Below are 26,008 nucleotides of genomic sequence, written 5' to 3' on the forward strand. Positions count from 1 at the left end.
ACTTCACTTCCCTGTACTCCCTTCCCCCAGCCTTTTTTTTTTTAATTGTCAAATTTAATTTAGGATTGGAAGCTCCTCAGGGCAGGAACTGGCATTTTGAACTTGTCTGTAACATACCAGGCATACCTATGGTACTATTTAAGACTACACAGCAAAATAATTTCTCTGCCTCAGATGGTGGTGAAGTATCTTGTGCAAAGTCACACAGTGAGTCAAAGGCAGAAGTAGGAGTAAAGCTCAGCAGTCCCAACCTCAAGACCCCAACCCTAACCACTGGACAGAAATAGAAAAAAACAAAGAAAAGAAAAAGAACTAGATAAGTCAATGGCTATTGGCCAGGATGGGCAGGGATGGTGTCCCTAGCCTCTGTGTGCCAGAAGCTGGGAATGAGTGACAGTGAAAGGTTCACTTGATGATTATCTGTTCTGTTCATTCCCTCTGGGGCACCTGGCATTGGCCACTGTCGGAAGACAGGATACTGGGATAGATGGACCTTTGGTCTGACCCAGTATGGCCGTTCTTATGACAACACTTCCTACCCTCAATGTTACATTAATTAGCTCAGCAGAGGCATGGTAAATTCAGAGTTTAAAATTATATCACCTAAATTTAGAAGGGGAAATAAGGTCTTTATTCAGTTTTGAGGTACACCAAGGTAAGTGTCTCTTTTTGAGTGCATGGAAAAAAAACACTTGCGAGTTACAGCGCAATAAAGGAGCCCCAGGCACACTAGCTCACTACCTGTCCACACTGGCAAGGCACGTAGAGCGCTCTGACTCCACGACTACAGTGCTGCCGGCACTCCACCTCGGCGAGCGGAATAACATTTGCTGCGTCTTGGCTACAACACCCGGGCGTCAGTGTGAACGAGGTGTTGCGTTACTGCGCTCTGATCGGCCTCCGGAAACGTCCCATAATCCCCTTAAATCAAGTGGCCACTCTTGTCATTGTTTTGAACTCCTGTAGAAATGCAGAAAGGCCCTTTCAAAGCTCCGTTTCTGACAGCCGGCATGCAAGCCCTTACTGCGGAATGCTGTGTGAGAGAGAGAGAGAGGCGCGGGGGGGAGGAGGAGGTCTGCTACTGTCTGAATTTACAAGACAGCATGTTGACATGCTCTCATGCCCTCAAAAACCCACTCTCTCCCCCCACATACACACAACCCATTCCCTGTCACACTCCACCCCCCCCCCACCCCCTCCATTTTAAAAGCACACTGCAGTCACTTGCATGCTGGGATAGCTACCCATAATGCACCACTTCCAATACCACTGCAAGTGCCACATATGTGGCCACACCAGTGCGCTTGAAGCTGTCAGTGTGGACAGACTGCAGCGCTTTCCCTACTGTGCTCTCCAAAGGCTGGTTTAACTCAAAGCGCGCTACATCTGCAAGTGTAGCCATGCCCTAAACAAGTTTGACTAAAACCCTACTTCAGCAATCCACTTTTAATACACCATATTACAGGCTGGGGAAGAAGCTAGGCAAGATTAGATTAAGCAGCCTGTTGCTAATGAGCTGTCTAACTCACTCAGCTCTCTGCCCCTTGATGCCTTGGTTAGTTTTATTTTGGGAGATGGCACTAGTAGTAGGGATGGGAGAACTAATGCTAAAAGTATACCTTGCCTAAAATGGAATCTTTTGTCTGAATATTTTAAAGTATTCTTCTGTTCCCTCAACACCACATGGTTAATGCTATTCTCCACCACCACGCTCTCCCCCCATAAACACACACACACACTTTTGAAGTTATTCTGGTTATAGACTCAGCAGATCTCCCAGTTCCTCTGCTGGGCTGGCTGTTCAATTCCAGTATGGCAAGTCCTGAGGTGAGAGGCACACAACAATCAAGCAAAACTGTCAGCCACCATAGATGGAAGCAAGACAGTGCTACAGTTTTATTTAAGGTAGAAAGCCTCTTTCCATCAGTGTAGGATGGAGACCTCAAAAATTTGGATAGCACCTGAACTTTCTGGTGTATTATCCAAAACAACCTTTGGAGGTCTGCTATTATTACCTATAAGTAACTTAGAGACCATACGCAAGACCCTAAAAGTATCAGCTCGGGGCTGCTAAAATTTGAAATTTTACTTCTGAGATTCCCCTAGCCAAGACACAGACCAATTCTGATTAGTAACAAGAAGAGTCATTTGTTCAAACTTTACACACTTTATATTTAAGTTTAAGTGATTTATAGTTAGCACCATGTCATCTAGGCATCTGGACAAAAAATGAAAAGGTTATCCAGTAGCATTGTATTGCTCCCATCTTAGCAGCCATGTTTTTAACAATAAGGGTGAACATGAACCAACCAAACAAAACCCCCAAACTAAACCCAAATACAGAACCCCTCCATCCATCTTCACTCGATCCTGGAAATAGCCAACAATACTTTCTGGTTAAAAGTATCACAAACATCAATATACAGATATTACCCTTGTCCATTACCAGAGGGACATCAAACACCAGTAATAATACTGATTCTGGACAGTACCCCAGCCTGAAACCAGACCAATAGGGATCAATGTAATATGTGGAATCCAAAAATAAACTGTAGCTGACACTACACCACTTTCCTGGTGGTGGTTTCTTATTAAAATGAGATGCTGGAGAGAGGCCGGTAAGTGGGCAGCTGATAATTCTGTTCTTTACTATAGATTTTGTCCATTATCAGACACATAGACGAACACTGTTGGAGAAGAGTCAACACAGCTTTTGTAAAGGGAAATCATGCCTCACCAATCTATCAGAATTCTCTGAGGGGGGTCAAACAAACATGTGGATAAGGGTGATCCAATGGATATAGTGTCCTTGGACTTTCAGAAAGCCTTTGACTAGGAAAGGCTCCCTCACCAAAGGCTCTTAAGCAAACTAAGCAGTCATGGAATCATAGAATCATAGACTATTAGGGTTGGAAGAGACCTCAGGAGGGCATCTAGTCCAATCCACTGCTCAAAGCAGGACCAACACCAACTAAATCATCCCAGCCAGGCCTTTGTCAAGCCAGGCCTTAAAAACTTCTAAGGATGGAGTTACTGATCCATGAGAAGACCTCCCTAGGGCCTGGTCTACACTTACCCCCCAATTCGAACTAAGGTACGCAACTTCAGCTACGTGAATAACGTAGCTGAAGTTCGAAGTACCTTAGTTCGAACTTACCTCGGTCCACACGCGGCAGGCAGGCTCCCCCGTCGACGCCGCGGTACTCCTCTCGTATAGCTGGAGTACAGCAGTCGACGGCGATCACTTCCTGGTTTGACTTATCGCGTCCAGACAAGACGCGATAAGTCGAACCCAGAACTTCAATTCCCAGCCGCCGAACTAGCGGCTGGGTGTAGACATACCCTAGGTCTTTTCATGGATCAGTAACTGATTAGAAGACAAGAAACAAAGGGAAGGAATAAATGGTCAGTTTTCTGAATGCAGAGACGTAAATAGCAGTGTCTTCCAGGGATTTGTACTGAGACCTGCACTGTTCAACATATTCATAAATAATATGGAAAAAGGAGTAAACAGTGAGATGGCAAAGTTTGCAAATGATACAAAATAACTCAAAATAGTTAAGTCCAAAGCAGACTGTGGAGAGTTACAAAGGGATCTCACAAAACTGGGTGACTGGGCAACAAAATGGCAAATGAAATTAAATGCTGATAAATGCAAAGAAATGTATATTGGAAAACCTAGTCCCAACTATGCATACAAAATGATAGGCTCTAAATTAGCTTTTACCACTCAAGAAAGATCTTGGAGTCATTATGGATCATTCTCTGAAAACATCCACTCAAATGTATAGCTGCAGTCAAAAAAAGCTAACTGAATATTAGGAACCATTAGGAAAGGGATAGATAATAAGACAAAAAATATCATGATGCCACTATATAAATACATGGTATGCTCACACCTTAAATATTGCATGCAGTTCTGGTTGCCCCATCTCAAAAAAGATATTAGAAATGGAAAAGGTACAGAGAAGGGCAACAAAAATAAGTAGGAGTATGGAACAGCTTCCATATGAGGAGAGATTAAAAAACTGGGACTTTTCAACTTGGAAAAGACACAAGTAAGGGGGGATTTGATACAGGTCCATAAAATCATGACTGGTGTGGAGAAAGTAAATAAGGAAGTGTTATTTACTCCTTCTCATAACACAAGAACTAGGAGTCACCAACTGAAATTAACAGGCAGCAGATTTAAAACAAACAAAAAGGAAGTATTTCTTCACACAATGCAGTCAACCTGTGGAACTCTTTGCCAGAGGATGTTGTGAAGGCCACGACTATAACAGGGTTCAAAAAAGAATTAGATATATTCCTGGAGGAGAGGTCCATTAATGATTATTAGCCAGGATGGCCAGTGGTGCACCCCATGCTCTGGGTGTCCCTAAGCCTCTGATTGCCAGATGCTGGCACTGGACAACAGGGGATGGATCACTTGATGATTGTCCTGTTCTGTTCATTCCCTTTGTAGCATCTGGCATTGGTCGCTCTCGGAAGTCAGGATACTGAGCTAGATGGACCATTGGTCTGACCCAGTATAGCCATTCTTACGCTATAAAAAAGGTTTCTTGAACAAAGATCTAGCCAGTACTTGTCTAAATGAGTTGGATATTTGTCCTCTTCAAAAGGAAGCAATATTAATAATGGGACTCAAATCGCCCCTTTGTCCTTAGGCAGATATGAAGGACAAGAGTCAATCTCAAAAGATAACATCTTTCCAAAAACACCTACACTCAGTAAGCCAAACTGGGAGAATAAACCAGCAAATACCACATCTCTGCAAATCCATTCCTACGCTTCTCATGAACCAGTCAGCTCAGCCAAATCTAATCAATCTGATCTTTGAAAGAGACTGACAGTTCCCTTGTGTGGGAAACACTTAATTGTAACTAAATTGTGACAGGAGAAACCATCAATAACTTGATACACTCCTGAGAGTCGAGATTTCGCAGATGCTATGGCTAAGGGGAAACAAAAAAGTCTCTTCACCTTAATCACCCCAGAAACATCTAAGAGTTCTCTGTGATGCAACGGATCAGACTTCAGTTAAGCCTTCCACCACTGTTGCTGGACATTGTGAACCATGGTGACTTTTGAGGATGGTGGAGGAGGGAGTAATATTTCAGATGTCCTGGTGTTTCAGTTGTAAAACAAACACACACACACACACTTATAAATTTGTACTAGACCACTAAGAAGATATCCCAGTGATTGTGAAGCAATATCCCCAAAACATTCTGGTATTTTATTGGGTCTCTCAGTCTCTCAGCACAGAATTCCAGATCCAACACTTCAGCCCAGATCTACTACCCTCACAGGAGCAAGGAAATGCCCTGATTTCAGTGAGGAGATGATCTGTGACAACAGGTTATTTCTTAATATCCTATAGTTCCAGTCCCATCATGCAGGTCAAAAACATGAGTATGCCCACTGATAAGAACTGAGACAGAGACCATCTGGCACTTCCCACGGTCGTCATGCACTCCAAAAAGACCACTTGGACATGCTTTAGTACAAGAGGACCTCAGCACCATTCCATGATACGCAACACTGACCACACTAAACAGTTTGGTTTGGGTAAATCAGTGGAAAGCACACACACAATACACCTGCCAACCATTTTTGTGCCTGCACATTGTGGCACTTATCTCACAATTTCAGCTACGACTCCCTGAAAAAGATGCAGAGCATGGCAACTGGGGCATGATTGACAACATATACTCTATATTATAGGCATACAATGTATGTACATAGATATATAATGGTGGTGTTGGGGTTTGGGAGAGAAAAAGACATGGCATCCTTTAAGGCAGCTAGCAGCCACGGGAGAGCCAAGAGGGAGCAATGCCTGTATTCTTCTGCCACATTCCAACTTGGTTCCACATAAGTCTTACTACTCTGCACACTGAAGCTGAACTAAAAGTTAATGTTGGGAGATAAAAGTTCACCAGGTAGATATCCAATAGAGTATCTTTGTCAATACTGAAAGCTATAAATAGGAACATCGGGTAAGAAAAATAGGGGCACACTTTTTAATTCCTTCAAAAGACAGTGAATACAGAAAGCAACTTGGAGGGCCAGAGAGGGAGAACTGTAAATATTTTATTAAAATATATGGACTGTCCCTCCTAACTAGGGATGATTTGCATATATGATAGCACTCTCAATTAAGCACCTCCTAAACCTGGTAGTGCTTCCCGCTAAAGGAACAAGAGTAAAACTTTAGAACTGATTTTCTGATATTTCAAGTGGCTCAAGACTGAAGCTGAAAAATGAGGCTTCCTTTGGATATTGCTATACCTATATAAATTCCCAAAGAAAAGCTAAACAGTTAATAGACTGTCACAGGACAAACCAGCAACTTCCTGGCTGAAGTTAATTAAAACTCCAGCAAAGCCTCACATGCTTAGAATGTGACTAGAATTCTTTAAACAGTCTTTTTGGGAAGCTTTCAAATGGATTGGTTTAAGCTGCTTTACTGCACTTGTATTTATCTACAAGGAATTTTGGAAATTCCTGAGTACAAAAAAAAAGCTTCCTCAAGTTAATACACTGCCTTGTGCTACAAGCAATTTTAACCTTATCTCAAGGTGCCAGGGGCTGAAGTTACACATTTGACCACTAGCAAGCCATCTGTTAATGCTTCTTTCACAGTCCACAGAACTGGTCTTGACACATTAGCCGTTCTTGAAAGAATGTTTAATCTGGAAGCCTCACCTAAAGAATTTTTGAAAAAATGAAATTGTGCTAAAAACAAAAGTAAAGGCAAGGTTAACACTATACCTCAAGGAAAAATCTAGAGAGAGTTGGTTTGGTTGTTTAAAAATAAAATAAAAAAAGACGGCCTACGGTCAAAAAGAAAATCTGTGGGACAGCAGGAAATTGAACTTGGGTCTCTCAGGTCTCAGGTTAGTACCTTAAATGCTAGACGAGTGGTCACCAACTGGTCGATCGCGATTGACTGCTCGATCCTAGAGACTCTCCCAGTCAATTGCGATCTCTGGTGGTGTAGAGGGGCTGCTGCTAAGGCAGGCTCCCAGCCTGCCCCTTCCCCACGTCACTCCCAAAAGCAGCCAGCGCGGCACCATGGGCGGGGGGGACAGGGGTCTTGGCGCGCTGCTCCTGCCTGCAAGCACTGCCCCCGCATCTCCCATTGGCTGGGAACGGGGAACTGTGGCCAATGGGAGCTGCAGGGGCGGTGCCAGAGGCGTGTTGGCCCCTTCCGGGAGCGGCATGGGGTTGCGGCAGGCAGCCTGCCTTAGCCTCGCTGCACCGCCAACCGGGAGATGCCCAAGGTAAGTGCCGCACGGCAGGAGGCCATACCACAACCCCCAACCTTGAGCCCCCTCCCAGAACCAGCACCCCAAACTCCATCCTGCACTCCAACCCCCTGCCCCAGCCCTGATCCACCCTCCCAGAGCCAGAACCCAGTACCCGCTCCTGCGCCCCAACGCTCTGCCCCAGCCCGGAGCCTCCTCCTGCACCCAAACTCCCTCCCAGAGCTTGCACCCCTAGCCCCTTCCTGTACCCCAACCCCCCCCCCCAGGCTCAGCTTGGAGCCCCCTCCCACACTGCGAACCCCTCAGCCCCAGCCCGGAGCCCGCACCCCCATCCCAAACCCCAACCCCCTGCCTGGTTAAAGTGAGTGAGGGTTGGGGAGAGTGAGCAGGGCGGGGCAGATCCTGGGTTGCCCTTAATAATTCAGAAAGTGATCTTGGGCATAAAAAGGTTGGCGATCCCTATGCTAGACCATGCTTTTTCTGTAGTAATAATATGCAGGTTTCTTCCAGATGAAAGACACTTCTGCACTTTATTTAAAACAAACAAAACAAAAAACCCTATATAAAATGTGAAAAACTAGACAATGGAATGTTAAGCTTACAAGATCAAGTACTCAAGAGTCAGGAAACCCCTAAAAAGAGTTAAACTTTTTCTTGCATTAGCTTGACTGATTGTGGATCCTATATATTTCAAGATTCACCTAATTATAGGTAGTCATTAATGGGTAAGTTATTGTTAACAAAGTGGCAGGAATAGAAGATACTACATACTCATATGTATAATACATACTCACATTCTACATTCACACTGTGGCAGAAATCCTCACTTTTAACGTTTCCTGACTTCAATGTTTGATTTTGCAAACTTAACACTGAAACAACCCTAGGTCTTCTGTCTTTACTTTCCATAGCTGGGGTTTTTTGTTTTTTTCCTCCCTGCCCAATAAAATAAGAAGCAGGGAGAAGAGATAATGCTATAAGTACCTTATGCAACATTTTAGGGGAGAAAATACAGAACATCTTTTTACCCAACTGAAACTGAAGGGTAACCAACATTCTCATTTTTAGAGTAGAATTTGAGGCTTACAGAAGTTAAGTGACTCGTCTAAGGTCACACCCAAATCTATACCAGCAATAGGAATAAAAATAAAGGTTATTTTGACTCCCATTATACGGCCCTAGCCACTCAGTTACAATACCTCAATAAATGGAAGAATTTTTTTCCTACAGATCTTACACTTTTTAAAAAGCATTAAATATAGAAAAATTATATGAAAATACTGTCCTATCCCAAATTACAGAACCAGGTGAACAGTAGCAACTTCATAACACTATTTGAAAAGTTATTTAAAAATGCTGACTTTGTCCCTCATATTTTAGGCTTTATTTGCACTTAAGCACAACAATTTTGGAAGAAATCAGTTCCATCACAGTTGTTCCAGAACCAGTTACAACACAGTTCCATACTGTTGTTTTCCTATAAATAACCAACCTTATATCCAAAAGTTATCTAGAAGAGAAGATGGAAATATCAGGGACGTGTTAAGAATGAATCCAGACCATCTGCCATGGGAGGCATGCCATTGGGTGGCTGGAGAACATGCAAAAGGGATGATTGAGAGATTCCCTCCATTGAATGTTATTTAGAGAGAGGGGAAAACTTATGGGATTTAACAAAAGAGGTCATGCAAAGAGCAGCCCAGGATAGGCAGAAATGGTGGAGTCTTGTTCGTGTTCTGATGTCAGATGGTGCAGGAAGGTTTGAGATTCAGTATAGCTTAGTTATGGTTAAAACCTTAGCTATGGTTCCATTTTTAATCTGTTCTTCACCTTCAGAACAGCAGGAGTGTCAAAACTATCTTTCCTATTTTTGCTGGAGTGCTCTATGGAGGTCCAGAAGAAGCAAATTCTCCATCCTTAAGTGAAGGGGCAAGAGTGTTGAGTATTTTATCAAAGATTTATTCTTTATGAGTATGACAAACGGGTTTTAAGAGGAGCGAAAACCCACCATGAATCCAATTTAACTGCTTGTTTTGCTTCTTTTGATATATCAAACCTAACTTTATTTTAGTTCTGTTATTACATGCACTCTCTTAAAAAATGTAATCAAAAGTGTTTACATTCTATGAGGCACAATTTATGTATTAGAAATCATTTTTCTGGGCGCCAACCTGGTCTCCACTGGTGTTTGAAAGTCATTTGTACAGTGCATAAAAGAAACACATTCAAATGGAAGTTTGTGACTGTTAATTTCACCATCCTTTCTGTGTTTGCCACTGGAAGTTATGTTGTAAACCTAAGTCAGATTTTCGTATTTGCTAAGGTGCTCAAGTGACTCAGTCAGTCAGTCTCAGTTACAAAATAAGTCAGGCAGTTAGGAGCCTTAGTCACTTAAATTATACCCTAAAATCCCTGCTTTAGGAACTGATCTGTTCTTGTCAGAACTACAAACCCCCTCTCCCTTCCCCACCCCAACCCCCCCCCCCTTCAAGTGCATGAAAAGGTCCACCAACCAAACAATACAAAGCTACAGCTATGAAGTTTAAGATTGTGTCCCCTCAAGTCCCAAGGCTAAGGGCTTGCACTTGATGCAAAGTTATGCCACAATACTCCATGCCCTCAAACACTTCTCTGTTATCCGTCAAGATAGTTGCAGCTTGCACATTAAAACAGTTTCAGTAAAGGTCCAGGTTTATTATTTATACTGCACCATAAGTGTGCTTGTCCTTTAAGAACAAATCAAATAAGAGGTCCGTGCGCCAAAGAGATTATACAACATAACCTAGCAAAAAGACAACAACAAAGAAGTGGGGAGAGAGGATGAGGATTATAGCAATAACATCAGGTGGTATACTTGTTACCATCATGCTGGTTCATTTTTAAAAGAAATATTTAATTCCACTGTGCTTTGGGATAGTATCAGGAGAGAGATGACTTGGAGATCAGCCATAAAATGCTATATGTCAGTTTTAAAATATAACTGCTAACCACGATTAATATACCACTCAGTTCGGGAGAGAAAGTCTGTGTGTAGTTACTGCCAATACACTAGAGCAGGGATAGCAAATGGAGGACAATTAACGCAGACTCCAGGGTTCACTGGCCTAGACCAGGGGTTCTCAAACTTCATTGCGCTATGATCCCTTCTGACAACAAAAATTACTATCTGACCCCAGGAGGGGGGACCGAAGCCTGAGCCCACCTGAGCCCCACTGTCCTGGGTAGGGGGGCCAAAGATGAATCCTAAGCCCCACAGCCCCAGGTGGGGAGCGGGGATCAAAGCCAAAGCTCAAGGGCTTCAGCCCCAGGCAGGGGACCTGTAACCCTGAGCCCCTCCACCCAGGGCTGAAGTCCTCATGCTTCAGCCCCGGGCGGTAGGGCTTGGGCCCCAGCAAATCTAACGACAGCCTTGGCAACCCCGTCAAAATGGGACCGCGACCCACTCTGGGGTCCCAACCCACAGTTTAAGAACTATTAGCCTAGACAATTGGGAAAATGCCTGCCACCCATGCAGTCATTCACATGTACTGAGCCCAAGATTTCCAGAAGTGTGCCCCCAAAGTGCTGGCTGTGTCAAAATGACTCCAGTGCAGGGTGCCAAGCACTTTTAAAAAACAGGCCACTTGTATAGGTACCTAAATGTTCAAGTCTTGGCCTAAACTGTCCACTAGGCATCTGCCTGTTCTTTCATATAATATATCCCCAATGCTGGTGGTATTTCCCCTGCTCAGTGAAACATATACTACTCCCATTACTAGAAGTAATATAAATATACAAGGGAAGACAGGCTCCTCTGAATAACATTAGCATGGGAAATAAGTCAGCTAAATTAATATTTTCACCTCTAATTTCATGCCATGTATTTGCAATCATCTCGCTTCAAACATACATTCTGGGCAACATTGGGAGCCATCATTTTTAGTGCCATTTGAAGATGATTACTACCAGGCCCAATCAATTGTTGCAAAAGTTAAACTTACTTTCTAAATATATATTTTAAATATGTGGTTTGCTTCCTTAACTTTCCTTCTTAAAGTTTAGTCTTAATGTAACTTCTCACTCCTTAACAAATAGTAGACAAGTTAGAAATTATTCCATAAATATTAAATGTTAAGTATCTTATTGCAATAGCTTGCTTAACATGAATTAAGCTTTGCATTTGGGAACAGAGAAAAAACAAAATACTTTCCAAAGTAATAAATATTTTTCCTTTCTTCTCCTATTGCTCTCAAGCTGAAGGCAAGGTGGGTTGTACGTTTATGCAACATCCCGATTAACTGCATGAAATGGTAAGCTTCAAAGACATTAAATAAAAATGTAAGCTGCTGTTAGTTGTAGTAATCCATCTCTTTCTATTGTTAGCCATCTATTTCTTCCTCAGACAGACAATGGCAATCAAATTAAAGCAGTTACTAATCTAACCTGCATATGTTAAACCGTTACTAACTTGTACGGAATAAGGAGAGGAGGGTTCACTGGCACATATTATGCTCTTTAGTCTTGGTATTCTCAGGTATAGAAAACAAAATATCTGCATGTCAGCCTGTTCTCTAGCAATAATATCTGACATAAGTTTAACTACTTTAAATTTGTTTCTAATGTCTCTCCAACAAACTTAGCATTTTTAGGAAACTTACATTTTTTTGCAGTGTGGGCATTTTGCCAAAGTGTTAAACCTCAGTTCCATCCACTGTAAAAGAGAAAGAAAAAAAAAGTTGAAAAAACCCTCTAGCCTGAGAAAATGTTTATTTTACTTCATGTTAAATGTCACTGGGGATCACTGCAAAAACATTTTGCTTCTCATGCTTTAATCTGACTTGTTTCTTGTTTTATTCCATACATGGGATGCCCTTTTGCCAGCAACAATGTTGCACTCCTTGGATTGGGATTTCCATGTTAAATAATTTCCCATGACTTGCCTAACTGTTATGAGCTTGTTTGACGTAGCAAGGGTTCCATTGACAACAGCAGCGAATGCAATGTAGTATAATTAATCAGGCCATTTCTCCCAATTCTAAGACTATGAGCACCCTCTGAACCAAAACAAGTGTATTTTCTTTGGAACATCCCTCTGTTCAAAATATTATTCATCTAGATTCTAATGAAGCTTCCCCACCCCCCCATTTTTACCTTTTAATCTCTTTTCTTGATAATCAGCTTTAATATTTTTTGCTGCAGTGATTCATTAAAGGGAAAGAAACAGAACTGATTCATTTTGAGGAGAAAGGCAATGTGTAGTGCATTTTCTAATACAGACAATTTAAAATAAAATCAGTTTTATTTTACCAAGAGAAACACAACACAATGGGAGCAGAACAACATTTGCCAACTATTTCCCAGTATGTCTAGCAATTTGTCTACTCTGCCCCCTTGACCCTGAGAACTCAGGCAACTGTCATGCTACAAATTCCCAGCAAGTCTATAGCATAGCTTCTGAAGACTATGGCCTTGATGCTTATCTCCATGTAAAATCAAGAGCAACTCTACTGAAGTGAGTGGTAGTATATTGGTGCAAACCTGCTATAAAAAAGATCTAACCAAGGTCCTATAATTGTACTGCATGTAAATGCAAGCTACATCACAACAGCATTTAAATGCGTGAAGAATGCTTTCACATATACTTAGAAGGTCTAATGTGGAAAAGGCCTAAATAGATTCCTGGTAATCTCACTCAGATGGATTTCTGTTAATAAGCTATGTGAGACCACTAGCACACACATCAATCATTGAAACAACGGAAGTAAGAGGACCTGGAGTTCCAGTTTCTCAAGCAAGAAGTGTTCTTGCTTTGTCACTGGTTGTATTTTAAAATCCCTCTGGGGAAATAGGTGAGATTGGTCATCAGAGTTACCATTTTCTAAGGTAACCTGGGGTCAGAGAGAATTCTGATAAAAATAATTGCACCTTGGTGACAATGCAGTTAAGACTACGAAAGTTTCTCCACGGATGTTTTTGTTGCAAGGACACTAGCTTCATTTTATATCTTCAGCATGAATTTAAGATGTTTTTATCCTATCTATCTATAATCGATATGCTGCTGACACATCCCACTTTTGTTTTCATTCAGTCTTTATGTTTTGATTGGTACCATTAGCAGGATTTACTAATTTCTTTTTTCTTCGATACACCTCTGAAATGCTTCATTAGCCATGGGAAAAGTAAAGAGTGAAGCTTGTGTGTAAGCCAGACTCCTACATCTTTTCACAAACATGCCTTGGCTCTAAACTTGAATAATAGCTTTCTCCTTCCACTGAGAGCATCAACTGGAGTGTTTTATTGGTTATTTTGACTGAAATAAATGTTGCCAATGTGACATCCAATACCAATACTTTACAGTAGTTTTATGCAGAGTTCATTTATGAGAAGAAAATCAAAACAAAGTCTTACATTTCAGAGAAACGTGCATTCATTCACTAAACTATTCTAAACATAGAGGGACCGATTCTCACTTATACCAAGACCCCTTTACCCCACTCTGGCAGAGTAATTTCCACACACCTCACAGCTTCTTTATGCTGTCAGAATAATGTGAATGGGCTTCACTGTACGTGGGAATCAGACCCACAGCACTAGTAGTATGGCATACATTTCTGTCACTTGGGATTTGACTCTCCATGTTTAACTCCTAACTCACATACTACTCCACCAATTGACCCTTTAAGTTTGTTTTGTTCTGAAGGGTTCATTTATAACATTATTTATAGCTTTCACACTCAGCCAGTAAGTTTTAGAAAAGATCTATCACCATTTGCCCCCCTCCAGGATCCAAGTGGAAACTGAGAATATATAAATCCCTCATATATCTACAACACCTTTCATCTTCAGATGTTGATGCATTTTAGAAACATTAATTATGTCTCAACACTTTTGTGATGTGGGTGAATCTAGGTGCTCAGATACTACATTGCTGGGGGCCATAGAAGTTTAGATGGATGAACTAAAGCACAGACAAGCGAAGTGACTTTCAGAACTATCGGTGCTGGAGTTGGGAATAGAACTCAAGAGACCCAACTCCCATATTCCTGCTTAAAATTGCTATATGAAACTCCCAGATACTGGAACCAAATCTCTACTCCATTATTCCAGTTTTACCTCTTTAATTCCACTGACTTCAATGGTCTTATAATGGGATAAAACTGGTGTAAAGTATTGGAGAATCAGGATCATTAACTCCATTTGCAAAGTCAGGTGCATTTCATTACATGAAGAACATTAATGAATAATCTTATAACTAAATATTGCCTAGAAAGCATATAAATATGCCCATTCATTAAGAGATTATAGCTACTAAACATGAGTATATTAAAACCTTTTAAAGGACAAAAAGATTAATTTAATTTAATCTACTCCATTTTAAACAGGGGAAAAACAAATAATTTTACTACAGATTAACTGCACACAAATTCATGAGATTTTAACTATATGCCTTTTTCCCCAGTCACTGAAGTGCTTAGAATAATTTGTTAAGAACCAAGAATACATGTGGCACTATACAAGACAAAAAGAAGGATGTATTAATGAACTTACTAAGGTTCTGATCCTGTGATCCTGAACACTTTTATACAAGTGAGTGGCTCCATCAAGCTCAATGGAACCACTCACGTGTTTAACTGTTTGCTCTATCAGATCCTAAAAGACACAATGTAGAAAACAGAAAACACTGGAAAGCAATGGACAGAGGAATGATTACAGTTACAATATATTTTATTCTTGGAGTGGTATTATCTCAGACTTACACACAGATAAGAGAATACTGGCAAACCCGATAAGAAGCTCTGTAGAACACCTTAACTCAGCAGCATTGTAATATATATGTGGTGTCAATTATTTTAATCTTACAGAATATAGCTGTCTAGGGTGGTCCTGATTAACTTGCTCCTTGGACTGTCAGAAGTTGGCAGTGGCAAGGAAGGAGAAACAGAGTTAACCTAACATCATTCAACCGCAGTCCTTACAACCGATCAAGTAATAGTACAGAGAGACCATTGATGGAATTCCATCAAGTAGTCCTCAACAGGATCTGGCAGTGGGGTAGAAATTAGGAAAAGAATGGAGCTGGGGTGAAGAGATTCTCAGGGTTCCTACAGAGGTGCAGAGGACTCAAGGCAGCGGGAAGGATACAGCAGACCTGGTCATCAACTTGGATAAAATCTTGATGCCCCATCTGAATCTTTATCCGTGGGGGGAGGAGTGGGGAAGGGGTTAAAACAAACACCTGCACTTTTAATTTATTCAAATACTTCCCTCCCCATCCACAGTTTCCTTCTGAGTCCAGAAACACAAGTGCCAAATATGACACGGGAAAGGCTGTTCTTGGGAGTTTTTCCAGCTAGAATCCAAAGTGGAAATGCAGATAGTCTCATAAAGGTTTCTTGCTTAATTTTTCAGACTGGAAGGTCTGAGTCTTGCCACCTTTAGGGCACAATGTGAAACTTGTCCATTCACAGAAGACTTTCTTCAAGAATGACAACTATGAATGGCCAGCACAATCTTCTTCTGGAAACACACAAATGAGAACAACCCCACTTAGAAAGTGGTGAAATTAATGAAGGAATGTAACGTATGGTTCTTTTGCATGAAATAATGTTTTTCTTGACTTCATATATATTGCCTATAAGCTACAGTGATGGTGTAAAAATGGTGACGAGATTGGCTGTGTGTTAAATTGCTAAAAAAAGTTCTTGATACTTAATTTTTCATTCTCTTCCCCACATTATCTTTTTCATCTTGCATTTAGCCACTTAAGTGTCACAGAGCCACCCACCAGTAAATTGGGTTACAGTTTTACAACAGATTAAAAACAAAACCTCAGTATCCTAAGCATATGATGAGAACAACAAAGACCCACCCATCTGACAGTTCAGCTACTCCATTTCGGTTAGAAATAAGAGAAGAAGATAACACCCATTTCTGAATCTCAGTTGAGACTGTGGGAAGTGGAAAACTGCAAAAAAATCATGGTGATGTTTTCCAGTCAATGGTGCTCAGAAAACGACATCACCTACTGCAAATCTGAGCTTCTCATGAACTATTATCCATTTTTTGTTTTTAAACTTGTGAGGCAATCTTGTAAACAGTATATTGGGTACTAGGAAGGGCAAATCACTGAACTACCCCACCTACCTCAACTCCACTCCACCCACCCTGCAAAAAAAAAGTGTTTGCAGTACATTTAAAATGGAAATCAAACATGAAACAGTCATCCTGACACGAGACAGATTCAGACTGCAAAAATCAGATCATCTTAGCAGCCAACGAATGGAGGTATGAGAGTGCAGGGAGGCTGTTTTAAAGTAAATTCTAATGTTAGTGTGTAGTGGTTATCTTAACAGGTAATTAAGCCTACTGTTTTAAAACAAAGATATTGATTTAAATTACAGACTCTGCCTTAAAACAACACTGAAATGGTGTTTGCTTCAAGATTCTACTAAAACCTGTGTTTTCTCAGCCATAATTTGCCTCATGAGATTTAGTCTCCTGCTGGGAAATACCATTTGTCTCATTAAAATAGAAGCTTTTGCTGAGACAATAGCCCCATTCACTGAATGGATGTACTGAAATACTGATGGGACTGTCAAAGAACTCTTATGAAAATATATTTCAATTACAGATGTTGTATTTTAAGAAAAACTTCAATGAGGAAATTAGTACAGGGGCATAGTCAACATGAAAACCACATCTGCCTAGAAAACATTTTACCTAGTGTAGAGTAAAGTAACACCTAAGATAACTACAATTGAAAGAAGAAAAAGATATTTCAAGCATGTGACTTTAAGCATTTGATAAACTTTATGGAGAATCAATTTCCCTCTTTCTGAAAGAACCCTCATAAGCATCCCTATGGAAAAGAAAATCCTTTCACATGCTTTAAATACTATGTCCTGGTTTTCTTTAATTTTATTTATTTATTTAAGCCTAATCTCTCAAAAACTCTTGTTTTTAAATTTGTCAGTTTCAAGAATATCAAGTTGACAGTTTCCCTTAACTTTACAGAACAAGCTCTGGGTCATATTTTAACCTGCTGTAAATACTGTACATACCTATGGATCAATAAACACTGCTACATTAAAAAAGTCATAGACTTTAAGGTCAGAAGGGACCAATATGATCGTCTAGTCTGACCTCCTGCACAACGCAGGCCGCAGAATCTCACCCACCCACTCCCGCAACAAACCCCTGACCTATGTCTGAGCCATTGAAGTCTTCAAATCATGGTTTAAAGACTTAAAGATGCAGAGAATCCTCCAGCAAGTGACCCGTGCCCCGCACTGCAGTGGAAGGCGAAAAAACCCCAGGGCCTCTGTCAATCTGCCTTAGAGGAAAATTCCTTCCTGACTCCAAATATGGCGATCAGCTAAACCCTGAGCATGTGGGCAAGACTCACCAGCCAGACACCCAGGAAAGAATTCTCTTTAATAACTCAGATCCCACCCCATCTAACATCCCATCACAGGCCATTGGGCATATTTACCGCTAATAGTCAAAGATCAATTAATTGCCAAAATTAAGCTATCCCAACTTACCATCCCCGCCATAAACTTATCAAGCTTAGTCTTGAAGCCAGATATGTCTTTTGCCCCCACTGCTCCCCTTGGAAGGCTGTTCCAGAACTTCACTCCTCTGATGGTAAGAAATCTTCGTCTAATTTCAAGTCTAAACTTCCTGATGGCCAGTTTATATCCATTTGTTCTTGTGTCCACATTGGTACTGAGCTTAAATAATTCCTCTCCGTCCCTCTTATTTATCCCTCTGATATATTTATAGAGAGCAATCATATCTCCCCTCAACCTTCTTTTGGTTAGGCTAAACAAGCCAAGCTCTTTGAATCTCCTTTCATAAGACAGATTTTCCATTCCTTGGATCATCCTAGTAGCCCTTCTCTGTACCTGTTCCAGTTTGAATTCATCCTTCTTAAACATGGGAGACCAGAACTGCACACAGTATTCCAGATGCGGTCTCAACAGTGCCTTGTATAACGGTACTATACTAACACCTCCTTATCTCTACTGGAAATACCTCGCCTAATGCATCCCAAGACCACATTAGCTTTTTAAATGGCCATATCACATTGGCGGCTCATAGTCATCCTGTGATCAACCAATACTCTAAGGTCCTTCTCCTCCTCTGTTACTTCTAACTGATGAGTCCCCAGCTTATAACAAAAATTCTTGTTATTAATCCCTAAATGCATGACCTTACACTTTTCATTATTAAATTTCATCCTATTACTATTACTCCAGTTTACAAGGTCATCCACATCTTCCTGTATGATATCCTCGTCCTTCTCTGTATTGGCAATACCTCCCAGCTTTGTGTCATCCACAAACTTTATTAGAACTCCCACTTTTTGTGCCAAGGTCAGTAATAAAAAGATTAAATAAGATTGGTCCCAAAACCGATCCCTGAGGAACTCCACTAGTAACCTCCCTCCAGCCTGACAGTTCACCTTTCAGTATGACCTGTTGTAGTCTCCCCTTTAACCAGTTCCTTATCCACCTTTCAATTTTCATATAGATCACTATCTTTTCCAATTTAACTAATAATTCCCCATGTGGAACTGTATCAACTGCCTTACTGAAATCGAGGTAAATTAGATCCACTGCGTTTCCTTTATCTAAAAAATCTGTTACCTTCTCAAAGAAGGAGATCAGGTTGGTTTGGCACGATCTACCTTTTGTAAAACCATGTTGTATTTTGTCCAAATTACCATTGACCTTAATGTCCTTAACTAATTTCTCCTTCAAAATTTTTTCCAAGACCTTGCATACTACAGATGTCAAACTGACATGCCTGTAGTTACCCGGATCACGTTTTTTCCCCTTTCTTAAAAATAGGAACTATGTTAGCAATTCTCCAGTCATACAGTACAACCCCGGAGTTTACAGATTCATTAAAAATTCTTCCTAATGGGCTTGCAATTTCATGTGCCAGATACTTTAATATTCTTGGATGAAGATTATCTGGGCCCCCCGATGTAGTCCCATTAAGATGTTCGAGTTTGGCTTCTACCTCGGATGTGGTAATATCTACCTCCATATCCTCATTCCCATTTGTCATCCTGCCATTATTCCTAAGCTCCTCATTAAAGACTGAGGCAAAGTATTTGTTTAGATATTCGGCCATGCCTAGATTATCCTTAACCTCCACTCTATCCTCAATGTTTAGTGATCCCACTTCTTCCTTTGTTTTCTTCTTATTTATATGGCTATAGAACCTTTTACTATTGGTTTTAATTCCCTTTGCAAGGTTCAACTCTACATGGCTTTTGGCCTTTCTCACTTTATCCCTACATGTTCTGACCTCAATAAGGTAGCTTTCCTTGCTGATCCCTCCCATCTTCCACTCCTTGTAGGCTTTCTGCTTTTTCTTAATCACCTCTTTGAGATGCTTGCTCATCCAGCTTGGTCTACAACTCCTGCCTATGAATTTTTCCCCTTTCTTGGGACGCAGGCTTCTGGTAGTTTGTGCAACTTTGACTTGAAGTAATTCCAGGCCTCTTCCACCTTTAGATGCACAAGTTCTTCAGTCTAATCCACTTCCCTAAATAATTTCCTTAATTTTTTTAAGTTAACCCTTTTGAAATAAAAAACCCTAGTCAGTTTTGTTTGTTTATCCTTCCATTTAGTTTGAACTGGATTAGCTCATGATTGCTCGAACCAAGGTTGTCCCCTACAACTATTTCTTCTATGAGGTCCTCACTACTCACCAAAACCAAATCTAAAATGGCATCCCCTCTTGTTGGTTCAGCAACTACATGGTGAAGGAATCCATCAGCTATCGCATCCAAGAAAATCTGAGCTCTATTACTATTACTAGCACTTGTCCTCCAGTCTATATCTGAGAAGTTAAAGTCTCCCATGAACACACAATTCCCATTAGTATTTACTTCATTAAAAACATTAAAGAGGTCTCTAGCCATATCCAAATCAGATCCTGGTGGTCTATAGCACTCCCCAAGCACTATCCCAGGGGAGGCTCTAGTAGCTTTCTTCCCCAATGTGATTTTTGCCCAGACAGACTCTGTCTTATCCATTCCATCACTTCTTAGTCCTTTATAGTCTACCTCACCATTGATATGCAATGCTACTCCACCACCTTTGCCTTTATTTCTGTCTTTCCTAAACCGCACATACCCTTCAATACCTGTACTCCAGTCATGACTACTATTCCACCATGTTTCTGTTATCCCTATAATATCTGGTTTCACTTCCTGCACCAGTAACTCTAGTTCCTCCATTTTGTTACCTAGGCTCCTCGCATTGGTGTACAAACATCTCAATTTTTGCTGTTTGGCTTCGCTCATATTCTTTACCCGATTAGGCACAGACATTCTACCTATTAGATTGGTATCTACACTACCCTTCCTCCTTATGTCCTTTCTCCTACCCATGGCTGTATCCTTTCTTACTTAGTTTTCCTTCCCTCTCAATGTTAAAATCTGGTGTGGCGATTACACGGACATCTCCCAACCATCTCCCCCAAATTCCTAGTTTAAAGCTCTCTTAATCAGTTGTAAAAAGAACAGGAGTACTTGTGGCACCTTAGAGACTAACAAATTTATTTGAGCATAAGCTTTCGTGGGCTACAGCCCACTTCATCGGTTGTGCCAGCCTCCATCCTAGAAGTCTATTTCCCTCCCTACTCAGGTGAAGTCCATCCCGAGAGAACAGTCCTCTGTCCATGGATGCCAGTGGCCATACATCCCAAAGCCCTCCTTATAGCACCACTGCCTGAGCCATCTGTTGATCATCATAATCTTGTCACATCTTTGTTGCCCTTCTCTAGGAACAGGCAGAATCCCACTGAAGATCATCTGACTCTCGATTTCCTTGAGCGTCTTCCCCAGCCTGGCATAGTCTCCCTTCATACATTCCAGCGAGAATCTAGCCGTATCATTTGTTCCCACATGAAAGACAATCAGTGGATTCTTTCCCGCTCCCATTAGGATCCTCTTCAGCCTCTGGTCCCGTATCTTAGCACCTGGCAGACAGCACACCCTTCTGTTCTCTGGATCAGCTCTGGTTACAGGCCTGTCTATTCTTCTCAGTAAGGAGTCCCCAATCATGTAGACCTGCCTTTTCCTGGTGATGGTGCGATTCTCTGGTCTATCCCCTGTTCCCTCTGGCCGCAACTCCTCTCGATTCCTATTCTCCCTTGTAATCCTCTGCCACCCATCCTGAATCCTCCTGGGGCTCATATTTGGTTTTATCTCCATTGACTCTTCCCCTCTTCCTATAGAGCTAGCTGCTCCTCTCTTCTTCCTTGCCCTCTCACCTTCAGCGACCACCTGCTGTGCCCCTTCTTCATTTTCCAACTCCGCAAACCTGTTCCTGAGCTCTATTTCTCCTTCACTAGCCTGTCTTTTCCTCTGCCTGGTTCTCTTAGTCATAATACTTCCATTGTCCACTTTCCTCACCCAGCAGTCTCCCCTCAGAGTTCTTTGGTCCTGCTTCCATCTGCAAGTCTGAGCTTTCCCCTTCAGCCCCCTCATGTCTTTGCTTCATCATCTGCTCGAACCCCTTTTTAAGCTCAACCAGAATTTCCACCTGCATCTCCAATCCTCGGATCTTTTCTTCCATCAGCTCTATCAGGTGACACTTCATGCAGACAAAACTCTTTTCAGGTATCCTCTCCAGGATCATGTACATACTGCAGCTTCCACATCCAGTCATCTTCATTGAATCTTCCACTGCTTGGATCACTACCACTGCTGCCTCTGTATCTGTCATAGCCTTCCCACCTAAGTCCTGTTAGTCCAGGAAACACAAATCAAACCAAACCAAACCACCACCCACAGTGAGCACCACAACACTGCGAGAACACCACACACTCCCTTCACTAGCCTGTCTGTTCCTCTGCCTGGTTCTCCTAGTCTTCCCCCCAAACTCCTCCAACAGAACTCCCACTCAAACTCCCCTGTTTACAGCTGTTTGCTGGCTCCTCTGCAGCTGTCTGTGCCGCTGCACGACTGGCTGGCTACCTTTATAGGACCTGTAATCAGAGAAGCCCCACCCCCTAATGAGGGCTCAGCTTCTCTCCCAGCACACTGCCCCTACCAGCCTCTACAAATGCCTTCTCCTCCAACAGAACTCCCACTCAAACTCCTCTGTTTACAGCTCTGTTTGCTGGCCGCTGTAGCTGTCTGTGCCACTGCCAGACTGGCTGGCTACCTAAAACACTTCAAATGATCCTTTTTCAGGCAGCACAGTAGGAGGAGATCAGAGATTTCGAACTTTCACTCCTACTTCCCAGACCTAAGCACTAGCACACAAAAGGCTCTTGCAAATTTCTGGTGTATATGTCTACCATGTTGTCTAAGAGAAAGTCCAGTGGACACAATGGCAGCAACTGCTGACACCTTAACTACACCACTGTAGACATGTATTGGTGGAACTAAACCAGTTGTAGTGGAAATTTCTGACTAATAAGATCTACTGTAGGTACTATCCAAGACACTGGACCTGAAGAGGCATTTGCTGGTAAGTAGAGGGCTTTGGGACTATTTACACATACAGAGGACCCACCTACAAGATGGCTGTCTGATTCCATCTGTGACACTGGCAGAGCAGGTGCCAGTGTAACCCACGTGCCCAATAGGGAGATATGCCTTTAAGAGCTCTGTAGAGAACGGGGGGGGGGGGGGGGGGATGAATTGCATCAGGGTCATTGTTGCTAGGCAGATGCACCATTAGCACTCCACACTCAGAAGTTTCTGGAATTGGGTGTTGTAGTTTTGGCTATGCTCCAGTAGGTTCCCTGTAGCTGGACTCTACTTGTCCCCATGGAGTCTGTCAGGGCAGCTGCTTTACAAAAGGCGTGTGTCTTGTGTGGGCTGGGAGAAGCTGAGCCACACGCACAGAAGGAAGGCCGGTTTTCTCTAACTTTGAAGCACTTTGCAGCAGGTTAGTGCTATTGTTAACCCTCCAACAGGGAAGCCCTGGCAATGTTAATTATAGAAAAGGGAAATTGGGAGGGAAACAAATTTATTTTATTTTAATAGTACACTTTGAATGCTATATGATTTTAGCCAAACTGTTTTAGTTAAATTGTCTCAACTAGTATGATTAATCAACTCTTCTCTTATTAAAAAGAACGAGGAGTCCTTGTGGCACCTTAGAGACTAACAAATTTATTTGGGCATAAGCTTTCGTGGGCTAAAACCCACTTCATCAGATGCATGGAGTGAAAAATACAGTAAGCCGTATATATATCACATCATATGAAAAGATGGAAGTTGCCTTACCAAGTGGGGGGTCAGTGCTAATGAGGCCAATTCAATTAAGGTGGAAGTGGCCTATTCTCAACAATTGACAAGAAGGGGGTGAATATCAAGAGAGGGAAAATTACTTTTGTAGTGCTAACGAGGCCAATGCAATCGAGGTGGACATCGCCCATTACCAACAGTTGACAAGAAGGTGTGAGTATCAGCAGAGGGAAAATTATGTAAAATTATTATATATGCCATCATGTGCCAGCAATGCCCCTCTGCCATGTACATTGACCAAACCGGACAATCTCTATGCAAAAGAATAAATGGACACAAATCAGATATCAAGAATTGTAACATTCAAAAACCAGTAGGAGAACACTTCAATCTCCCTGGACACTCAATAACAGACTTAAAAGTGGCAATTCTTCAACAAAAAACTTCAAAAACAGACTTCAACAAGAAACTGCAGAACTGGAATTAATTTGCAAACTGAGCACTATCAAATTAGGCCTGAATAAAGACTGGGAGTGGATGGGTCACTACAAAAAGTAAATTTTCCCTCAGCTGATACTCACACCTTCTTGTGAACTGTTGGAAATGGGTGACGTCCACCTTGACAGCAATTAAATTATGGCAATATTAAAAATGGAGAATCAGCAATTTTTTGCATATACAGTTTTCTAATATCCCTTGTAGGGAACACAAAAGCCGATCTACAGACTCAGCTGAACCAGGCTTAAAATGTTACTTGGAGTGTGATTCCCTAAAGCAGCCATCAGATTTGCATTCATGAATAAGATACTAATTTATAAAACTGAGTTTTTTGAAGGTAGGTATGTGCAAAGTAGTTTTTGTAGTCTTGTTCATACAAAGAATCATAGAACACTTCATAGCAGAGAAAAACTATGTAAATTATGTAGCTTACAAATATGCATTACTCCTACAGATAGAGTGGACAAAAAATTAAAATCTCAGCGTTTGCAAAAACACCTGAACAAGGGGTCTGGCACGTTATCCAGTAGAATTTGATTGCATAGGACATTGTTTCTAGTAAAACAATGCAGTGTAAGGGTCTGTCTGCACTACAATATTATTGTGTCAAGAGAATGCATTCAAACTTAACAATACCATGCCTATTTAATAGCTGCTTAGTTTTGCCTATGTAGATGGAGCCAAACACCATTATAACAATGTCACAGAATCAAGTTATGATAATTTACCAGACTGCACTCATTTGTATCATGCCAGAGCTCTAAAAGGATTCCATAACATAGTCCCAAACTGAATTTAAACTATCTATGTAGGCAAAATCAACCCACGTTATAAGGTGATCTTTGATAAAATGTGTACTGTAGATGGGCCCTTAGAAGAATTTGATCTTGAAGGTTGAAGATTTTTTTTAAAGTGATATCCTATCATTTAAAAAATATTGTGTTCCTGTAATTACAAGGAAGCAGTCAGAGTTAAGGTTGTGCGTACAAGCTGAAATGTACTGATTTCTGAATGTTTAACCATGAAACCTTAACACTGGATTTTTTTGGGGGGAAGGGAGGCATAGGTTGCACTAGGTATGATTTTTATTTATTTTTAAGAAAAAATGGAAAAAAAGAAGAGTCAATAGAAGGAATTTCTGTCTCCAAGACTTCACAACTTTAGCATTGCAAAAAAACCTTGCAAATCGCATGTGTAAATCCATGACCCAGCTCCCTAACTAGTGCCCATAGAACCTACAGCACACCGGCACACCTCGCAAACTCACATTTAAACTACAACAGTATTTAAAGTGGTTAGTGTGCACTTTAATTGATCTGTATATGTACCCCACAAAAAAACACATCCTCTAGCAAAACTGCCGCAAGGAAGCCCCTCTCTTGCACCCATTACAAGGCAAGCTGAAGCCCTTTCTCAGTCCCTTTAGACTTCTTTATATCAGTAGATAAATGTATCTTTAGCCCTTTCACACCTTACAAGGTTGGAAAGAGCCCTTGCTTTAGCAAGGTGACATTGGTCAGTTGATTATGAAAACAGTTTAGCTTCAAGGACCTGCATTGGCCATTTTTCATAGGGGCATAACTAATGCACTTTGCAACAAATGTTCTACTATGCATGTTCACAACATGATTTTCAAACACTAATATGTTGGTGAAATCAAAGCTAATTTCCTCCAGCATAAGGCTGTTTATTACATTTCTATAGTCAATTTCAACATTGAAACCTCAAGCTTTATGACAACAGGGCTGGTCAACAAATGGTTGCAAAAATGTTTTTACTGTAGGGGGGAAAAATACTTTTCCCAATCCTCCTATTCTAAAACAGCTGAACTTTTTGCTCAAACTTTCAAATGAATTTGTACCTTTGGCCTCGAAGTAAAGCTTCAATCCTACACAAATTTACACATGAGCATAGCTTCAAAAGGACTACCCACTTGATAAAAGTTATGGATGTGCATAAGTCTTTGCAAAACTGGAGTCCAAGCATGGAGAATTTTATCCAGAGGTGAAAGTTTCATAAAGTTATGAGCATC

The 26,008-nt window shown here is 41.3% G+C and overlaps 1 protein-coding gene across 1 annotated transcript in view; it reads right to left on the minus strand.

Annotated features, from left to right (window-relative positions):
• Positions 1-26,008, minus strand: part of PIP4P2 (phosphatidylinositol-4,5-bisphosphate 4-phosphatase 2) — a 60,480-nt gene that overhangs the window by 10,273 nt on the left and 24,199 nt on the right. Inside the window, exon 5 of the mRNA XM_024201579.1 lies at positions 11,912-11,964. Within this exon, the coding sequence (XP_024057347.1) occupies positions 11,912-11,964 (53 nt within the window). The remainder of the gene's footprint in view (positions 1-11,911; positions 11,965-26,008) is intronic.

Source organism: Terrapene carolina, unplaced genomic scaffold (genome assembly GCF_002925995.2).
Source record: "Terrapene carolina triunguis isolate 2854851 unplaced genomic scaffold, T_m_triunguis-2.0 Scaffold58, whole genome shotgun sequence".
Taxonomy (NCBI): Eukaryota; Metazoa; Chordata; order Testudines; family Emydidae; genus Terrapene; species Terrapene triunguis.